The 21007-nt window shown below is 41.6% G+C and overlaps 1 protein-coding gene across 1 annotated transcript in view; it reads right to left on the minus strand.

The window, feature by feature from the left end:
* The window catches only part of PRKAR2A (protein kinase cAMP-dependent type II regulatory subunit alpha), an 80436-nt gene that overhangs the window by 54341 nt on the left and 5088 nt on the right, over positions 1–21007 (minus strand). Inside the window, exon 2 of the mRNA XM_033141348.1 lies at positions 6022–6057. Coding sequence (XP_032997239.1) covers positions 6022–6057 — 36 coding nt within the window. The remainder of the gene's footprint in view (positions 1–6021; positions 6058–21007) is intronic.

Below are 21007 nucleotides of genomic sequence, written 5' to 3' on the forward strand. Positions count from 1 at the left end.
AGAATGCCCTTTTCTAGCACTTGTTCCCAGCAGCTTGTAATTGTTTATAGCAGTCTTCTGGTGTCTGGTAGCAGGCACCAGGTTGGGGGAAGGCTGGTTTAGGGGTATGTCCAAGCAGGCTTGATAGCAAAAACTGTTTCTCATAAACTGCTCTCACAAACTTAACAGCTTATACAGCCATTAAGTGACAGTGGCCTTATTAGGCAAATCACTGCCAGCCCTTACAATTACAATATGGGGACAAAATATTGAACTTTGGCAGCTTCAGTCAAATTGTTCTCTCTGAATTATCCTAGGACCATGCCTCAATAAGAGCTTGATAGTCGAAGAGCAAGGACAAAAAATCTTACCATGTGTGAAGAATGCTGCTGTGATTTCTGCATGTTAATATTGAACTACCTTACAGGGTTATTCTAAAGTGTACATCAAGTGCTTTGAACTCTCAAAAGTCTTATGCAAATGCTAAGCATTACTACAAGGGTGTATGGGGTGTTAAAGGAGGGGTAGTACCTCTGGTGAGGGACACATTGTGCTCCTGCTGGGGTAGTTTGCCCATCTTTGGTCCCCACCCTGCACTCCACTCTCACCTGTGGCTACTAAAAGCTGCCAGCATACGACAGCAGCCACACCTCGTGAAACGGCTTTGATGGCTGGCTAAACCAGATGAGGGTAGCCAATGGGTCTCAAACCCTCAGTGAGTTAGGGACTTCCCTTGGATGCAAAGACAGACTCTGGCAGATTGAGTGGATAAGACTAATGGTGGGTCCAATGGTCAAGAAGGCAGTTACTGCACATGTTGTAGAGGGAAATGAGGGGCAGGTGGGGCTCGTCAACCTGGGAAGGTAGCTCTTCTGGGAGAAGGAAAACTTAAGACTCCACTGCCTTGTGGCTATACTCATTCATAAGAAAGTATTTAGAAGTAAACAGGAAAAATCCATACCCACTGCCTTGCAGGACATCTTCAGGGAGGGAAAGGCTAAGGAGCGAACCCTAAAAAATTCCGGTGGAGTCCCTAGGGGTGGATGGGATCTTATACACCACCTTCTGGCAACTCCTGCAGCCAAGCTGGTGCCAAATGTATTGCTCTGCTTTCCTTTGGACCACCCCCAAGAGGGGGCGAAACTTGGTGTCTGGGCAGCCGAGGACCTCCAAACACACTGCCCAGGCTTGTGCCCCAGAGAGGTCACTTTAGTGTTGCTAATGCAGCAATAACAACATGGGAAGCAGCAGTAAAGAGTTACTGGTCTCTGTAACCATAACAGGTGCTGTGATTCTCCAGCGCTTTGACAATGTAACATACAAAATCATAAAGGAATATGGCAAACTAATCCAACTACAACTAATGTAAGGTTATATCATGATATACATAAAAAGCTAAACAAAACCAGAGGATACTGTAAAATCTTTAAAAATGCTTTGAGATCGACTGAAGTAATAAAAATAATTAAATTTTACTTTGGAATATTTACCGGTATATATCTATAGCATCACCTAGTGGTAGAAGATATCACCTTGCCGACAAAGGTCCGTATACCGTATTTTTTCGCTCCATAGGGCACACTGAACCATAGGGCGCACCTAGTTTTTAGAGGAGGAAAACCAGAAAAAAGTCTGGTTTTCCTCCTCTAAAAGGCTGGGGGGCGGGGCGGAAGGATGCTGCTGGTTCTTCCCCGCAAACCCCGATAGCAAAAACAAGTCTGCTTTGGCGAATGGGGTTGGCAGGGAGCAACCAGGAGCATCACGCCGCCGCCCCCACCTCCGCTGCGTTCAGGGGTGACAGAGAGTGAAAGAAAGAGGGAGAAGGAAGGAATGGGAGAGAGGGAGAGAGAAGGAAGGAAGGAAGGAAGGAAGGGGTGAGAGAGAGAAAGAAAGAGACAAGGAAGGAAGGGGAAAGAGGGAGAGAGAGGAGGGGGAGGGAAGAAAGAGAGAAGGAAGGAAGGGAGGGAGGAAGGAAGGGGTGAGAGAGAGAGAGAAAGAGACAAGGAAGGGGAGAGAGGAGGAGGGGGAGGGAGGGAGGGAAGAGAGAGAGAAGGGAGGGAGGGAAGAGAGAGAGAAGGGAGGGAGGGAGGGAGGGGTGAGAGGGAAAGAGAGAGGAAAGGAGGGAGGGAGGGAGGGAGGGTGGTGTGGGTGTGGGTGTGTGGGTGTGTGTGGGTGTGTGTGTGAGAGAGAGAGAGAGAGAGAGAGAGAGAGAGGTGGGGAAGGAAGCCTGCTCTTGTGAGAGGTGGCGGCAGGACGAGCACCCCGAAAGAAGCGCTTTGGGGGCACTGATCCCATCGCCACCTCTTGCAAGGGCAACCACGTCTCCCTTCTCCCCAGCTCCCCGGCGAGCGGAGGGAAAGCGGCCCAGACGAAGCCCTCCCTCACCCCTCTCCCCAAAGCAGCGGGGCTAGGCAAGAGCTAAGTGTCTCCTGCGCAGCCTCGCAGCTCCAAAGCAAGCCGCGAGGGAGGGAAACAGAGCCCTCGCTCATGTTTCGCCCCAAAGCAGCAGGGCTGGGCAGGAGCTAAGCGGTTGCTGCCCAGCCCAGCTGCTCTGCAGCTGGCAGTGGCGGAGAAGCCCGATTTTGGGCTGCTCCCCCCTCCCCTGCCACTCTGCCACTGGCGGCGGCGAAGCCCGATTTCAGGCTGTTCCCCCTCCCCCGCCGCTGGGAGCCATGGCTCCGGCGGCAGTGGCATCCCTCCACTCAAGGGATCCCGCTGCTGTCCAGTGCCTTCACTCCATAAGACGCCTAGACATTTTCCCTTCGTTTTTAGGAGGGGGAAAGTGTGTCTTATGGAGCGAAAAATACGGTATTTAAAGCTATGTTTTTTTCCAGTAGTGATGTATGATAGTGAGAGCTGGACCATAAAGAAGGCTGATCGGCGAAGAATTGATGCTTTTGAATTATGGTGCTGGAGGAAGACTCCCGAGAGTCCCATGGACTGCAAGAAGATCAAACCTATCCATTCTGAAGGAAATCAGCCCTGAGTGCTCACTGGAAGGACAGATCCTGAAGCTGAAGCTCCAGTACTTTGGCCACCTCATGAGAAGAGAAGACTCCCTGGAAAAGACCCTGATGTTGGGAAAGATGGAGGGCACAAGGAGAAGGGGGAAACAGAGGACGAGATGGTTGGACAGTGTTCTCGAAGCTACCAACACGAGTCTGACCAAACTGTGGGAGGCAGTGAAAGACAGGCGTGCCTGGCGTGCTCTGGTCCATGGGGTCACGAAGAGTCGGACATGACTGAACGACTGAACAACAACAAGTGGTAGAAGAGGTGTTATTTTTTCCACAGGTGAGCCTAGTTCACCAAAGAAGAGAGGGTTAGGAAAGTTATGTCAACCATACAATACAAAGAGTTGGTGACAGAAGATTACAATGTTCAGCTATACTCATAAATTCTATAAAGTCAACTCTTTCTACAGTGAATTTGTCTTTTTTAATTTGTCCTTGTGCAGGTCTCAATTTATTTGTCAATTTTCCAAATGCTTTTTCAAAATGGTTTACGGCAGTCAAATATGAACATTTACTTACTTTCTCTCTTGTGAGAAACATAACGAGGCCAATAAGTACAGTCCAGTGCCTCTGGAAATGTGAGTAAAATAGAGGTTTCCTACATCAGAACTCCCTGCTTGGGGGAGGGGAAGCATGCCTGGGAACAGGCTCAGAGTCAACAATTCTGTTTAACTTATGTGTTCAAATCTTTCTATTCAAATAATATTCATCAACTACATTTCTGAAGATTCCTAGATGTAAATGTTCAATATAACTGCGTATTCTAAGCAAATTTAAGTTTTGCTAGGCCACTGTGAATCTAACAGTTAAAAATATTCCAAACACTCACAAACGCTATCACAGATAAGAGATTAAAATAGTTTAGTGGATAGGTTTTGCCCTATAAAACTTGGTGTAAAAGTTATATCACTTACAGCAATACAAACAACAGCTGTAGTAAAAGAAATTCAAGGCTGCAGTGTGGTTTATTTTGGAACATAAACATAGTAATCCCATGAAACCAAGACCATCCACTTATTGCAGCTTAGATCCTAAGAGGCAGGTTTGTGAAAAGCCAATCCAGGATGCTTATACAAATAAGGGTTTCCATTCTACATGCTAAATGTTAACTACATGCTATTAACTGCACTAAATCCATGTACATACACACATACAACATATTAGGAACAGAAGAGTTGCCTAACCACATGTCCCCTACTGACTGTGCCTTCCATGCTTTGGGACAGAAGGTCCGAAACAGGGAGCCTGCTCTACACAAGTATTCTCCCAATACAGTTTAGAACCCTGATTGCACACATCACTACAGACAGCCCCCCCCCCATAAAGACATGGCCACTTCGGGGGTGGATAGAGAGCCAGCAAAGACATGAAGGCAGAAGGACACTATAACAGCAAGCATCACCTGTTCTTTGCTTCACATGATGGTGAACATTAATGCTGGCAGCAACAGCAAATGTATTGTTGGACTCCAGATAATATTTAACTCCCCCAAACCCAAAGATAAGCAATAGACATTGAAAAGCCACCAGCTGGGGGGGGGCAAGCACATCTCTACAATGAAGTAAGTCCACATACTCTCTTGGGAGTTGGACGTCCCTGCTATACACCATGAAATAGTCTAGAAAGGGCTTCAAACACTTTTCTAGAGCACATATAAGACATTCAAAGTCAATGACCAATAATCAACTGAATTGGTGTTATATGAGTGTTGTTCCATGACATAATTTTAGATTGCCTTTTGAACAGTTCAGATCTATTGGATTGGGCCTTTTTTGTTTTTACATTTCATTTATGTATGTAAAGTGCTTCAGTAGCATTCTGCCCTGAAAGACAGCACAAAAAAATATTTTAGATAATTAGGTAGATACACCCCTATTTTGCTGGCATTCTATCATGGTTTCAACAGCCCTCACTAAGCTATATTGAAGGAAGCTAGGCAGCAAGCAACTTCTCAGCTTTCTAGATGCTAGTTTCCATGTCTGCTAGTCCATACAGCCATTCAACTCAGCCCTCTCAAGGCCACTCCGCTGCTTCATAACATTAAATATCCCCCTCCAAGAGCTAAATGACATATTGCAAAAAATATGCTACTTTTAATTCTATTTGAATTGAATTGAAGCTTAAAAGTCAACTAACAGACTCCCTGATCAAAACCTCCAAGTCGCAAGCACTCCAAAGTTCATCTGCCCTGCTGTCTGCACTCACAACATTTAACATTTTTACAAGGAGCTCATATTCAAGGTATATTTTTATCTTCCTCTCAGTAAGAAGCTGCACAGAAATCTCATTTCCCATTCTTCTTCATCGCAGTGCAGAATTGGGGGTCACAATTACCCACTCTAGATTATCCCTTGGAATACCCTTCTAGAATGCAGTCAGTGTTCCCAGTCTCTTGTCAAAGCCTTACCATCTAGTTGGCCCTTTTCCTTATTCTCCCTACATGCCACATGATAGCAATTCCTATTAAAACTGTAAGCTGAGCATCCAGAACAGAGAGCTTGAGAGTTTTTATAGAAAAATGGTACATGCACATCCTGCCCTTAAGCTGGCAACTTTTTTCCTAATTTTTACAATAGTTAAAGCTGCCTATTAAAGAGGGAGGAGGGTACAGCTTAGTGATGGAGAACATATTGTGTATTCTAAAAGGTGCTGTTTAATTCTTTCAGTTAAAAAAAAATTGTCCTGGACAGCACTCTCATAAATTTTCCCTGGTTTGAATGAGAAACAATCAGTATAAAAACCCTTAATTACTTGGATAAATAGTGAAAAATGCAATATTGGTAGGGTATAAAAACAGAGAGCAACAATACAACACTATACATATGGTTGTTGCAGTAGTATTGTAAGACATTAAGACCAAACTATTAAAAATATTACTTTTTTAGGATGGCATATAAAGACATCACTGCTCTCGAAACATGCCCACAGAATTTGCCAACACAATATAAAAATATATGCACACTGAGCTGTTTTTAAAACAATTCTATGACAATTGTCTTGAGCTGCATTAAAATATGGAAAATCTTACCTGATACTCTTCTGTTGAATTTGTTGATCACAGGAGCTGCAAAAAAGAAAAAAAAGTCCAATAAGCTAGGAAATACTTGGTTGCTGAAACTACTAAGAACACAATATCATACTCCAGTGGTTCTCAACCAGCGTGCAGTGGTACCCTGGGGTGCCTTAAATGATGGTGAGGGGTGCCGTGGGCAACACTGGCCTCTGTCCCTCTTCTTTTCCCTCCCTCCTCTGATACCCTCTTGCATCTCTGCCTCCCAAAGGCTTGCACTGGTGTTTATTGCAGCACCCCTGGCTATAAGCTCCACAGGCAAATGGTGCCTGGGAGGTACCTCTCTTTGGGGCTGGGGTGGGGGGAATGGCAGCTCAGAGACCAGGGATGGTAGCAGCAGCTGCCTGGAGGACTCCCAAGGAGAAGAGGCTGATGGAACACCACACAAGGGAGGGTGTTCGACAAAGGGTGAGAGGCTGCCAGCTCTGCAGGCAAGGAGTGACATAACTGGGCTCCCGAATGAGCCCCACAGGGGTGCTGCAGAAAGAATGTAGTTGGTTAAGGAAGACATGGACTCAAAAAGGTTGAAAACCTCTGCCATGCTCTGAAAACAGGAGGAGGGAAGGGTGCATAATCCTTTCCCTGTTCACCACTTTTCTGCTCAAAACTGAACATCACATATGACTGCTTTTTCTCATGCAGGATAAATAGCTTCCGTTTCCCTCACAAATACATGAGCAGCTCAGAGAAAAGAAATGTCATAGTGCAGCAGCACAACCGGACACCTTCATCTGTACCAGCTGCAACAAAACATGTCTCTCCCATATCAGTATCTACAACCATAGCCGGCACTGTAATTCTCCAACAGTTTGACTTCACTCGCAATGGAACATTCCTCTATTGCCAACAACTTACATGCTTGGATCCCCAAAAAAGGGGAAAGTGCCTAAGAGACTCTTGAGTATAATCATTATTTAATCCATGCCCCCTTTATCATTTGTTTTCTTTTGTTAAGATTTCTGTATGTGTAATGGAACTTAAATGCTTAGCAAAGTGCTAGAAGTTATTATTTGTTAAAAGAAATTCAGGTGTCAACACCCGACTGCAACAGAAATAAGAGAACCTGTTAGTAACTAGGGTTGAAGGCTAATGGGGTGTTCTTTGTAAATTTTGATGTCCGTGTTCTAAACATCCCAATCAATATCCCCCTACAAGCACATATTAATGGTATTTATAGAAATTCTAATTATAGATTTCAGTTGTTGAACATATCTGGTATTACATGTTATTTTTCAAATTCGGCATCCAAGCAAGCATTTGATCCTTCCTCAGCATTCCCGGAACTTAATGCCTTGTTTCCATAGCTTTAAAATTTACATCATCTATCAGTGGCAAACAAAACTGTATTTTCAAGACAACATATGCAACAGCTCACACTTCTTAGTGCAACTGCACTAAAGCTACTACCATCAAGCACAACCTTAAATACTGGCAAACCCTCCAACCAATACATAGTGGATGCACAATTCAGAGTGATCCAAAGCTTATAATGTGGGACACTTCCCCAGTTCTTTATTCATTTCTACATAGGTACATTGAGTATTCACATGGGGATGCCATGCTTGAAAGCATCTTTGTCTCAAACAGTGTTGGACTGCATGCAGTGCTATGACGTGTGGTAGACACAACTCTCCAGGAAGTTTGGGAATTATCTTGGGTGGCTCCACACCTATTTTGTCCCAACTGGACATTGTGTTATTTGTTACACTGCCCCTTAGTCTCTGCATTTAGAATGTTCAGGCTTTGTTGTCTGTTATTATGCATTTATAGGTTGTTCTTATGTAGACTCCTGCTTAAACTCATTTCCCTCAGAAAAGGAAGTCACCCCTCTGGGCTTGTTCCTTGACATTCTGAATTGCAGCCCGGAAGGCCTGGCATTATTTATTTATTTATTTATTTTTGCTTCACCTCAACCACACTATCTCTTTACCTTAGATTCAACCTTCCTTTAATCCTCCTCCTACAGCTACGTATTTGATCTTTTGCATTTGCTAGCTGTTTGCTATTCAAGCTGCATTAGCAATAAAGTTGAAGATAAGATCAATGAAAGGGTGAATTGGATCCAAGTTTAGCTGCCTGGATAGATATACAGTATAATGTGTGTTGTAGGAAAGAACATACCGTTGTTCATTGGGTGTTACTGGCATGAATGTGTTATGCTTGTGCCCCAATGAAGCACTTAACTAAAAACAACATTTCAGTAACTTTTACAAGACACAGTTCTGGAAGTGTGAGTGACAACACAAAGCACCCTCGGTCTTGTACTTCTCCCCTGCTGGTGCTGTCATAAGCAAGTCACTTCACCTTGCTGCATGGCAGAGTTAGATTTATATAAACCATAACAACACACAAAATAATTTAAGAGCTGCAGATCTATAACCAGTTTTCCTTGCCCAAAATCACATTCAGCATTATTATTCACATATGGTAAGATGTTTTTGTCCTTGCTTTTATTGCAGTACAGTCCAAGGACAATTCAGAGAGGCAAACCACAACCTGACTGAAGCTGCCAAAGCAAATGCTAGCGATACTGTTCTAAATCTTGCATGTTTAACAGCACAAAACCACCACAAAAGATGGTAAAGAGGAGAAATGCATGGATCTCATCTCAAGAAGAAAAAGCATAACTATCAACAGGTCAATAACTGCCAGCTTTTGTGGGTGGGACAGAGGGTCTGCAATAGCTCAGAAGCAGCCACCACTCTCTTCCCAAGTGGTAGTAAATGAATGTAATAACCTTTTCCACCAGACATATTTAGAGGTATGACTGACTTGCAGAAGCAGTCCCACGTCAAAGAACTGGAGTGCAAAACTGCCATTATGATTGACAGCTCAGAACAACAAACAAGTTAATGAACAGCTATAACCACACTAAGGCCATTCAGAGAAAATTTTACTCAGCAAATTGAGCGATGCCTGCTTTAAAAAAAGGGGGGGAACAAGCAACGTACAGGATTCCTTAAGAAATTATATTCTTTTTAAAAAACTGAATATTATAAGAATAGGAATCAGAAACAAATGGAATATGAATGCATTTGATGTATATTTGTGGCTTCACATTCTTAATTCCTCATGCAAATACTTCTAATCTATGTAATCAGGATTTTTCCAAATGACATAGGGTAGTTCAATCCACAGAGCACAAAACTTGACAGCACCTCTGTCAAATCAAATGCCTTCAGTCTGATTGCAGCAGAGGGTGAATGGAGCCAAGTGAAATGGCAATGCTACAAATTTTAAAATGTAATATAGTCCCAGTGGATCAGAGGAAAGGTTCAGTCCAGCATCATGCTTCCCATAGTGACCAGCTAAATGCCTCCAAAACACCAACAAGCAGGGCATGAAAGGCAGGAACAGAGGTACACCACCTCAACATGGAGGATACCCAGAGATTTTCATACCTGCACAGAGATATAACCATGGTTTCCCACTACAGCATACCTGTTTTCGTGATATCTGTAAGCCAACCAGAATTTAGAGTGTAAGTACACACTTGGCTGCCTCTAATATGCCAGCAAATTAAAGTTTGATCAAACCTTGAATAGAATAATTGAACTGGAGTACCCAAAGTGAAGAGGGAAGGGATAAGCATAAGGCTCTTTCCCACAGGACCAGATCATTGTCTGACATTGCAATAAATCAAGAATTCAGGTTCAACTGTACTAAACAAATCATTAAATAAACTGGAAGTCTCTCAATGGTTATTCCTATTGTCATTCAATACACCTTTTATTTAATATTTAATAAAATAAGAAAAAATTAATAATTTTCCTAATTTTCATTTTAGACATGTAAATTCAAGCAACATTTCTGAAAAGCGGCCACCATTCTATGCATGCTGATGTTTGTTTCCTTCAAAAATGTTGCTCAAGAACAATACCAAAGGAGGAACTGTGCGAGGAGAATACTAAATTATGGTTACATCAAGTACATGAATAACACATTTGCAAATCAGCTGGTACTGTCAAATAAGAAAGACAAAACAACTCCACTTTACCATACTGTCAAATTTCCTTAAGTGCTCTTTTACATGAAAACACGCTAAACTGTGAAGCAAAAAAAAATTAAACTGCAAATTTATTTCAATACCTACTTTTGATGATATCTGACAGTGCCAACTTTAAAGCAGTCATATTCATTTAAATTTCTATTACTGTCTTGGGTTGTGTGTGTTTGTTTGTTTGTTTGTTTTGGTTCACAAGTAAAACTGGAAAGAAAATGTCTTAAGAATTAGACTTTAGTCTGGGGGAAAATTGAGTCAAATCATATCAGGTGATCAAGGAATAAAATGCCACTCTAAGCTGGACAGGGGAGAATTATTTAGCAGGGAATAAAAACACTTCAGTGGCTGTCACCACTTGATTTCACCATCTTCTGATGTCTTAAATACTTCACTTTAGCTTATTCAGGCAAGAAAGGCATGACATGCAGAATAGGCTTTGTCAGTAATCCTGTCACTTGAGAAATGCCCTCTCAAAGCTCAGTGCCACAGTACAAAAAGACTGCTTCATATATGAAGCTTCATATATGCTATTCTGTAGCTGTGGAGAACAGTCAAGGACTGCAGGAAGAATCAGGATTTTGAATATATTTTCAACAAACTATGCTGCAATTTCTTTTTGACTTCATTTCTTGAACAAGGCTATGTTGCCCATTGTTGTTTTTGTTATTAGCTCTAGTGCTTTATTATGAAGCCATTACATATCCCAAAGTGTGTCAATCAATCAACACTCTGCAAAATTAACAGTTTATTTGCCTCACCATCTCATTGTATCCCCTCTTTCCTACAGCTATGCAAACACACTAACCAGAACTATGCCATGGATTGACTTACATTTAAAACTAAGAAACCACAAACTGCAACTAATGTTTCTTCTTGGTTTACCATTCATGGTTTATTGAGGGGAGACAAACCATGAGCCAAATTTGTTTTGATAATTGAGGGAACTGCTATACTGAATGATGCATCAATAGCTGATAAGAAAGTGAGAGTGAACTATGACTGTCAAGTGATTTCCACATTCCAACAGGATGATAAACGTCCAACTGCACACACTGAAGAGGGTGAGAAAATCTGACAGAGAAGTTAAGCAGCTCCCAGATACCAAATGTACAGTCCAGCCAATTCACACCATTTCCTTTCAGAACACACAGCTCTGCCAAGAAGAACAATGAAATACTGCTCAAGAGCTCTTCCAATAAAGCACAATGTATAAACAATCCACGTTCAGTTTTAAGAACAGCCCACAATATAGACAGAAAAGACCATTCAAATTAGCAGCATGCAGTTCAGGTGAAGACCTTTGTTGCAGTACAGTGGAACCTCGGGTTGCGGATGTAATCCGTGACGGAGGCACGTCCGCAACCCGCAGCGTTCACATCCTGAAGCGCTGTGTCTGCGCAAGTCCTGGTATGATTTGGCGCTTCTGCGCATAGCGTGATTTAGTGCTTCTGTGCATGTGCGAGCGGCAAAACCCAGAAGTAACCCGTTCCGGTACTTCCGGGTTTCCCGCGGTCCACAACCTGAAAACACGTAACCTGAAGCGGCCGTAACATGAGGTATGACTGTAATGACGAATGTTTCAATACCAAGTTAAGGTTGCACACAGTACTCCGGGTGAAAGTATCAAGACAACCAAATTCAAGCAATGCTATTCAGTTCAATGCCATATCCTGTCTTGTGCATCCTTCAGAGATCTCCTTAACATTCTACTCAGAATCCACAGGAAGTATATACTTTTATTTGTATACTGCAGTGCTACAACGTTGCTGAATTTCTGCAGTTTGGAGATCATGCTTAGATCATTTTTGCCTGACTTTACTGTTTCGTTATCAATGTTTTAAATATATTTGGAGTTTATAAAAAAGCAGGAAGGAGTTGCAATGAGCCTTGGGTTTGCATGTTCCCTTCCCTTTCCTCCTCCCAAATGACCAGAATGATAATTGGCATGGTTTAGTTTCACTTTTCATGAAGCCCCACTAGTTGTTACATAAAACGAACTCTGGTTAGTTTCTATATAAGCCAAAGTCAACCATGGTTTATGAAGCTGGTTTGTTAAATTAATGCCAGTACGTTTCGGAGCACAACTCCAAGTGTTGGTTCTGACCTTTAAAGCCCTAAACGGCCTCGGACCAGTATACCTAAAGGAGTGTCTCCACCCCCATCGTTCAGCCTAGACACCGAGGTCCAGCGCCAAGGGCCTTCTGGCAGTTCCCTCATTGTGAGAAGCAAAGTTACAGGGAACCAGGCAGAGGGCCTTCTCAGTAGTGGCTCCTGCCCTGTGGAATGCCCTCCCATCAGATGTTAAAGGAATAAACAATTATCTGACGTTTAGAAGACATCTGAAGGCAGCCCTGTTTAGGGAAGTTGTTTTTTTTTAATGACTGGTGTTCAAATGTATTTTTAATCTCCTGTTGGAAGCTGCCCACAGTGGCTGGGAAAACCCAGCCAGATGGGCGGGGTATAAGTAATAAATTGCTGTTTGTTTGTTTGTTTGTTTGTTTGTTTGTTGTTGTTATCAGAGTTCATTTTAAACCACATCTATGGTTAGACAAGTCACATTTTTAGGCTTGTGTCAAAATCTTTCCTCTGGCCACCAAGGAAGAGTAGGGAATGCATGCTTCTTTTATGCATTTGCACATAGCACTAAATCATGGTTTAGAGTTACATGCAAACTGTAGTTTCTTGTAGTTTGCTTCAAGCCATTTTTAAAATATAAAACAGTATGCTGCTTCCAGCATGCTTTGTATGCTTGCCAGTCCTGCACACGTTAAGAAAATTGCTTTCACTGAACATTCAAAGATTCTGGAAGTGTCACACTGTCAACTTTCTAATTACAAACTATTACAAATAGCAAAGACTTTCTCCTGCACACTTTAAATCTTTCATAAGCTATGTTTATTTAGTGAGTGTAGCCAGGCCCATCTTAGAGGGATCGGCCGCCCTGGCGCAGCGATCCCTCGGCACCCCCAGCCTGCCGCCTCTCCGCCCGCCTCCCTCCCGCGCTGGCCGCCCCTCGGGAGGGGGGGTGGGCGGGCGGAGGATGAGGGGCGGGCGGACGGGCGCTTGCGCTCCGGCGGGCAGGCTGGCTGCAAGCCGGCCGCCTTCGCCTCTCAGAGCCCCAGCTGGAGTGCTGGAAGGTCACACAAAGCCCCGCGCTGCTCCAGCGCTCCAGCTGGGGCTCCGGGAGGCGAGGGCGGGCGGCTTACAGCCCGCCTGCCCGCCTGCCCATGGGGGCGGGGGCAGGTTGGGGAGGGGGAGCCCAGTATGCTATGGATGAGACGGCTCTGAGTGTAGCATCCATTTTACAAGTGCCCAACTCACTTTTACAGCATGTCATGAAACAAACTGTACATACATAAAGGAAAATTATTGTAGACAATTATATACAAGGTTTACATTTCTTATTTACAAAAAAGGGCAAAAATGACTGTTCGGACTCCAGTTCAATGCTGAACGTAACATTTTCCTAACCCACCACAAACACTGTGTTACCACTGCTGAGCATGCTATGTTTATGGGAGGGTTGTAACATTTAACTCAATAAATCAATTAAAAAACACTAAGGCATCCCCAATTAGCTGGGCAGCATACTTTTTTAAAGTGCTAGCAACATCTGAAAAGGCATTCTTCCTTCTCTCAAAACAGAGTGAAATCTCTCCTGATCATGCCTGCTAAGACACACACATACACACCCCTATAATATATGCTTTGTTTCAATCACACGTGATCAATTGAAACTCTCATGATTAATCAATTAAAATTCTTTCAGATTAATTGTGGTCCTAAGGTTAAAGGAATCAGTATTCAGAAGATGTCTGCAATGTACCTTTGGAATGATACCATAGCCATTAACACTCAACAGTGTGTGTTAATTCTAGACACTGGCTGTTGGCATTTGCTCAAGAGGCTTTATAATAAATGTCCAGCTGAAAAAATTGATAATCTATTTAAATAATATAATGTGAGGATCCAGAGGGCAGGCGGAAAATTAAACTTTTAATATCCTGGAGCACTTTTGATCCCATCTGCATCTAATATGCTGTTTGCCAGTGATTTCAGTAGCTGCAAGTAGTCAATTTTATATTGCGTTTCCAAAGCAAGCAGGATGATGCAGTGACTCAATGCCTAGCCCCCATATTTACGTGGACAATTAATACCTATTGTAATTTTTATATGAACACCTTGTGATTCCAATGAAAGATAATATATTAATATTTCACATAAACAAATAAAAATAAATATTTAAGGAAACAGGTTCAGCTACCAGAAGAGTGGAGATGCACTATAGCAAAACCCAACTAGTGTATATTTTTAAAATCTTAATAAAGAGTTACATACTGCAAATACAATGACCATTTATGTATTTATGAAAGTATCCATATACTGACTGCCCTATCATGCAAAGCGACTGACTAATGTTGGTGGGCATGAAAATGGCATCTGCATTGTCAAAACACACAAGGGAAATTAAAGCCAGTTGCAACAGCTTTTGTACTGTGGAGGATATATACTTTAGTTCTTAACTCAGTTCTTTCCATTGTTTTCCTTAGAACAATGGTTAAACAAGTGCCAGGCAGTTTTTCTGCAGCACAGAGCAGGAGTTTGATGCAAGGTTTGGTTGCGATGTGAATGAAGAACTTGCCCTGCTCACATAAATGATAGCCATGAGAGAGGCCCCTCAAAGATTCTGAACTTTGCTCTGCATAGGTGCAGAACCTATAAATGACACCAAACAGAGGCCATGAAGAACATTAAGCCTACTAGGTGACCTTTGGTGAGTCACTACGTCTTAGCTTAATTCATCTCACAGGATTGCTGCGAAGATAAAGCAGGGGATAAACTACCGGTAGGTATGCCACCCTGAGAGAGTGGGAGGAAGGGTGAGATAAAAGTGAAATAAGTAAATAAATTTCCAAGCACCAATAAAAAGACTCTTTCCAATTAATCCCTATGCCTCAAGAGAGACCAGCTGTTTTAAATCTCAGCTAAAGCATCCATGACAGATGACCATCCAACCTCTGCTTAAAAACCTCCAAGGAAAGAGAGTCCACCACCTCTCATGAGAGTCTGTTCCACTTCTGAACTGCTCTTAGTCAAAGTTTTTCCAAATGTTTAGTCAGATGTGGGGGTTTCTCCTTTCTTGTAACTTGAGGTTCAAATCCTACCCTCCCGAGCAGGAGAAAACAAGCTTGCTCCCGCTTGCAAGTCTACTAGAAGTTAGAAATCGCATGTTGCTCGTGCCATATGGTGGAAAATGCTCCCAGCAGAGATTCTGGATTATGACATTCTGAAATCTCTTGAGTTTTTATATAGTGGGAGCAGATCACAGTCTCTTGGAAGTTGAACAGCCCTGAACTAAGTCATCAATATAATACACAAGGAAAATTACAGCGTGTAAAATAAGCAACCCTGTTTTACATTAAAAGATCCAGGTAGCTTTTGATCACAAATTGCAATGGGGAACACTGTTGATGGCAAATGGCCATGGCTCACTCAATAAAGACAACCTGTTGCAGAGGTCAGTATGGTTAAGCAGCTGCCAAAAGCTTGAGAGCTTGAAAGGGCCCGCCATCAGGGGTTCCCATCTGGCATCCCCAGTGCCAATTTGCCTGACCATGGATCAGATCCTGGTAGCAGCTCACCTTCCTCCTATTCAGAAGAGTCACTGCCTGCAGGTAAAACACATCTAGAGTACACAGGTGATTGATGGCTACAAGCCAATATCAATACATTATCAATACAAAAATGGTGACCTTGGGCTAGTCACACTTCTTTGAAGTCTATCAGCCCCACTCACCTCACAGAGTGTTTGTTGCGGGGGGGGGGGAGGAAGAGAAAGGAGAATGTTAGCCACTTTGAGACTCCTTCGGGTAGTGATAAAGCAGGATATCAAATCCAAGCTCCTCCTACAAACTGGATAAAAAACAAAGGATTTTTGACCAGCAGCGTGGAGATTTCCCACAAGCCGGTGTTTTGATCAAGGGCAAAAAAATTATTTAATGAAGAAAACAATGTTGTTATTTCTGCATTTAATTTAAAATTTAGTTAGACTTTCAAAGTCATAAACAGAGACTGGGAGAAACAGACTGCTTGCTAACAAGGGCCTGATGGTTTCCCTAAGCAACAATCCTGTTCAAGTGGAATGTATGGGGGGGGCAGGGAGAACAGACTCTGCTTGCTATCAAACAGAAGCTGACTACACTTCCTTTTCCAAAATTGAATACGATAGTGTAAATGATATGTGATCAAATAACCAATCAGAAAATTCTGGTGAATGTTGCTTTGCTAGCTGACATAATTCACTCAGCTTGGTGCAGTAGCAAAATGACCGAGGAAAAAGCAGTCACAAATGTCTCTCCAGCAGGCTGCAAATTCACATACCGGTAAGTCATGCTAAGCCATGCTTTGGCCTAGTGTGGTATGAAAATAGTACAAATTCCAAAATAAGGAGTAAAAGGAAAGGAAAAGGTTTCCATTTGCAAAGAACTCACATATGAGGAAAATTGTGTATGGGGCTTGTGACTATGGGAGAACTTGGTAAAAATGCTCTGAGTCTGAAACAGTGAAGAGCGGGAAAATGTTTTTTTGTCTGAACATGACATTACTGACCTGCAATAAATCTGATAGGTATAACAAAATACTTCTTTTATTTTCACTTGAAATTCATAATTTACAGGGAATTCCACTGCAACAAGTTGTAATAGTATTGTATTGTGAGAGGAACAGTGTCTGTATGTTTACATTGCAATGTAGCCGAAACAAATTCCAAGTATGTTGGAAAATGTACTTGGCCAATAATAAATTATTCCTATTCCTAATAGCAACTTCTTTAGATGGCCTTACCAAGAGGATTAGACAAATTTATTAAGAAATGATCAATCAATGGATAATAACCACAAAAGGGTGTGTATATATAAACTCTCTTCAGAAAACTATAGCCCAACGACCAGATGGTGGGGACGAATCACAGGGGATCAATTATATACAGCACAAATGCATATTAGACAGTTTATAAATAATACATTATGATGGTCATTTCTAGAGACAGAATGCTGGCCTAGATGGATCTTTAGTCTGAATACATTTCCTCATAATCTCTTGGGAAGAAAACAAAAGAAACCACCTCATGTATAACTAGCATACCATGTGGACTGATGAAGTGGCATAGACAGAAAAAGACAACAAACTCAAAACACTAGGGAACTGTTTAAACAAGTTTTAAAATCTCTTTAGCTAGTCTACACCACACAATAGTACAAGATAAATCTCAAATAACAACTGCTGTCATAAGAAGCATCTACTCATGGCACAAATGCTAGAGCGGCTTTCTAGTGAGATGTATGTGGTCACCACCAATCTCATTCCCAGCAACCTCTGGGATGCATAGAGGGCTTGGGGTTAGATGGGGTTTTCTTCCTTTTGTGTGGGATATGGAGAAAGTAAGAAACAGTGGAAGTTTCCACTGGACAGGACTTCTGGTTCTTACTTGTACAAAATCTGTTCTGGAGAAGAGAATTTGTGTGCTGCTGCGTTTCCTGCTTTCCAGTTTCATAGCAAAGGTGGAGAGGCATTATCACACCTGATTCTGAATGCTCCATTTTATTTTTGAAAAATAAAATTTCTTGCCATTTTGACTTTATAGAGAATGAAACACAAATAAGCAGTGTACTACCCAAGTGCATAGTATGTAGGAAACCTACTCCTACCTTCTAATATTCTGAACGAAAAGGAAATATGGACTTGGTAGTATTTTAAAAATTACATACTCCATTACATGTATTTAGGTTTTCAATGCAATGGGCTTATGATTCTAACTCTTCAGCCCCCCTCTCCAAATCCTGACTCTGCTATTACCACACAAAAGGCCTGCCAAGCTGTCTGCCCACACAAATTTAATTGACAGGATAGTTTTAATAACTGGCCTAAACTACTTACTGAGAAGGAATTGCTACTTGCCCTACTCACATGACAAACCCTGACTGACAAATTGTAGGGAAGGTTGTGTTGGGGCGCTTAGAGCTCTTGGAGACGGAAGTTAAAGGGAAGGGCAAAATCCTGACGTGGTTACTCTGAACAAGGTTGGGGTGGGGGCAGCTGCAATCTAATTACATGCAGCATCAGGCTGTCTGCACACAACTACATGCAAGGTTCTCTGCACTTTCAGCTGTGGAACACATGACTGGTGGTGCACTGGGGGGTGGGTCAGGGAGTACGCTTGGGGTGGAGGCATCTAGGTTCAAAACATTTAAAGAACCATTGGGCTAAATGCAAAGTTGGTATAACACAAACTTACAAGTATAATTCATAGGGCTAAAAACATCAGTGAACAACAGCAAGAAGGAAAAACCAAAGCCTGTCAATTCTGGCATTAAGACAGAAGAACAAGCAAGGCCAAGGAGGATTTTGAGGAATAGCTATCTTAAAACCTTTCAAAACTGGAAGATTGCCAGCTGCTTCAGTAATAGGGAGCAACATGCATAGTAAGTATCACATATATTGGTGCAGCAAGCAAACATTCAAAGCCACTTTGCTGTAAAATAACCCAGAATATTGGTGTAACAATATTTATCTTTTATATTTCAAAATCACAAGTTAACAAAATCTCCACCTAGTATTCCAAAATAAAAGGTGACAGTAAAAGTGGTACAGATCAGGGGGATCTAAATTGATTACATACATTCAATCATACCTGTAGTTGGAAAGCAAGATGCTTTTAATCAAAGTTTCAACATTTTGCTCATGAGTCAGCAAGATCTCCCAACAACAACCCAGCTTTGAATTGCTCAACAGAACATTTTGTCCCAGATTTCCTAGGTTCCATGAAACTTTGGCTGCTTTGAAACAAGCGGTAAAAAACCAAACAGAACTTGATTCTGAAGGGAAGAAAAGAAACACTGATCTCCCAACTTTCCATCACAAAAACATAGTACACTTACTTTTCTAAACACTGCACTTTAGGAGTCAAAATACTAGATCACACATATATGTGTATGCATTTAAGATGTTACGCCTCTTCCCTCTCCTTTTCAGCTCTGGTTAACAGTGTCTTTATTCTAGTGTAGACAGAATTTTATAAAACTGGTTGGTATCCAAATATAGTCATGTATATTTAACCAGCAAAAAAAAATCCCTCTTCAGCTAACAACGGCTATTATTTTTTGGTAATTAAGCAGCTTTGTATTTTAGCAAGACAGCACCTATCTTGCATAAACTATAGAGGTCAGCTCTTCTAATGAGATTGGAGATTAGGACAGAATACTGCCATGCAAAAACAGCTGGGTATCTCATGTACTTCAGGAAGCTTGTATATTCCAAAAGAAATAAAACAAAAATCCCAGAATTTTGAATACTTCCCCAGATCAGTATTATAGAAAATATTTAAGAACCGGGGGGGGGGGGGGAAGGGTATCTAAATAGTCAAACAAAAAGACAAGTGGTGCCCTCATCACAGGTCATTTGGCATAATGCAATGATATATTGCCTTCAAAAAGAACAATACAAGGAGCCTTGTGATGCCCTAAGACTAACAAATTTATTTTGACACAAGCTTTCTTGGGTCAGAAGCAACTTTGTCACACTTCTGGCAAAGTACATAAAATACACTGTAATCCTTCACAATCTGTATACCCTCACTGCATCAGGCTATCAAAAATATGCTGTAGTTAACAAACACACACGCATAATTGTGTAGGGAAAAAAACATACATATGCCAATGTATGTAAATAACATTCTAGTCATATCTGTGAAACATTCACAAAAGCCAAAGTTGTAGATGTTAGAGTAAATGTTGATGAAAATAACCTGTTGTCTTCAAACTAAAAATACATATATAAATAATTATTATTCAGAAGGAAAGAATACTATCATTCATGTATGATCTGAGACCGTATTTATCCAATTATTTTTTTAAGTCTCATTTTTGTTTGAAGTTAGTCACAAAAAAACCTAACTTGGACATTTATATTTCCATCCTAGCATTATACAATTTATTTTTTAAACTCTTATTTAATAATACCTATAACAGTTTCATATGCCGTGGGGAACACTGATAAAATTGAGAGAGTAGTTCCATGCAAACATAGAAGCAAGTGCCCATTTTGTGCATGGGACTAATTTGTTAGTTCAGAACCATGGGAGAAAGTCTCAGCAAGCCTTTGCTTTGTACACTTCTCCCACCTGGCTTTTTAAAAACATTATTTGAACTTTAAACCAGCCTTTCCCAACCTTAAGACCCCATATGCTGTTGGACGAAAATACCATTACCACCAGCCAGTATGGTAGTCAAACAACATCTGGGAATACAAGGTTAGGGAAGGTTGGTAAACTAATCAGTTTTTTCAGAGGTTCAGATACATATAAATTCTGGTTAAAAGCAAAACTGGTCTCTTTCTTTTGGCCAAGTGAGGAGAGCGCCAACCTTAGGTTTTCCAAAACTCATTCCATACCATTAAGTCTGGGATGGCCAAATTCTGGATCAGGAGCAACATATTTTGCAGCTCCCCAAAATTTTTGATTGGCTTAACAATCTATGCTCTCTGCAGCCCTTTGGCCTGCAGGTAATTGAAAGGAAAGGAGAGCACACAGGAGAATTTAGTAGTACTTAATCTGCCACACTAAAGGTTTTTCACAGGGCACTGAATTAATGGGAAGTGCTTGTAGAAGAATGAGAGCAAGTCATAAGAAAAGAAAGTATGAATAAAACTGAAGCTTTAGGTCAGGCATGTCCAATCCTTCAATCCTAAAAAAAAGCTCAGCAACTGTGGCCAGCCCTCATGCATGTTCACTTCATCAAATCTGGCCCTCTTTGAAAAAAGTTTGGGCACCCCTGCCAAAATGGGAAAAACTTGCATTTGCTGTTAAAATGCAAATACCAGTGTTTTATTTGCAATGCATCACTCACAACAAAGGAAACAATCTGAAACAATCACAAAGAATATTTA

This window comes from Lacerta agilis, chromosome 2, assembly GCF_009819535.1.
Source record: "Lacerta agilis isolate rLacAgi1 chromosome 2, rLacAgi1.pri, whole genome shotgun sequence".
Classification (NCBI taxonomy): Eukaryota; Metazoa; Chordata; class Lepidosauria; order Squamata; family Lacertidae; genus Lacerta; species Lacerta agilis.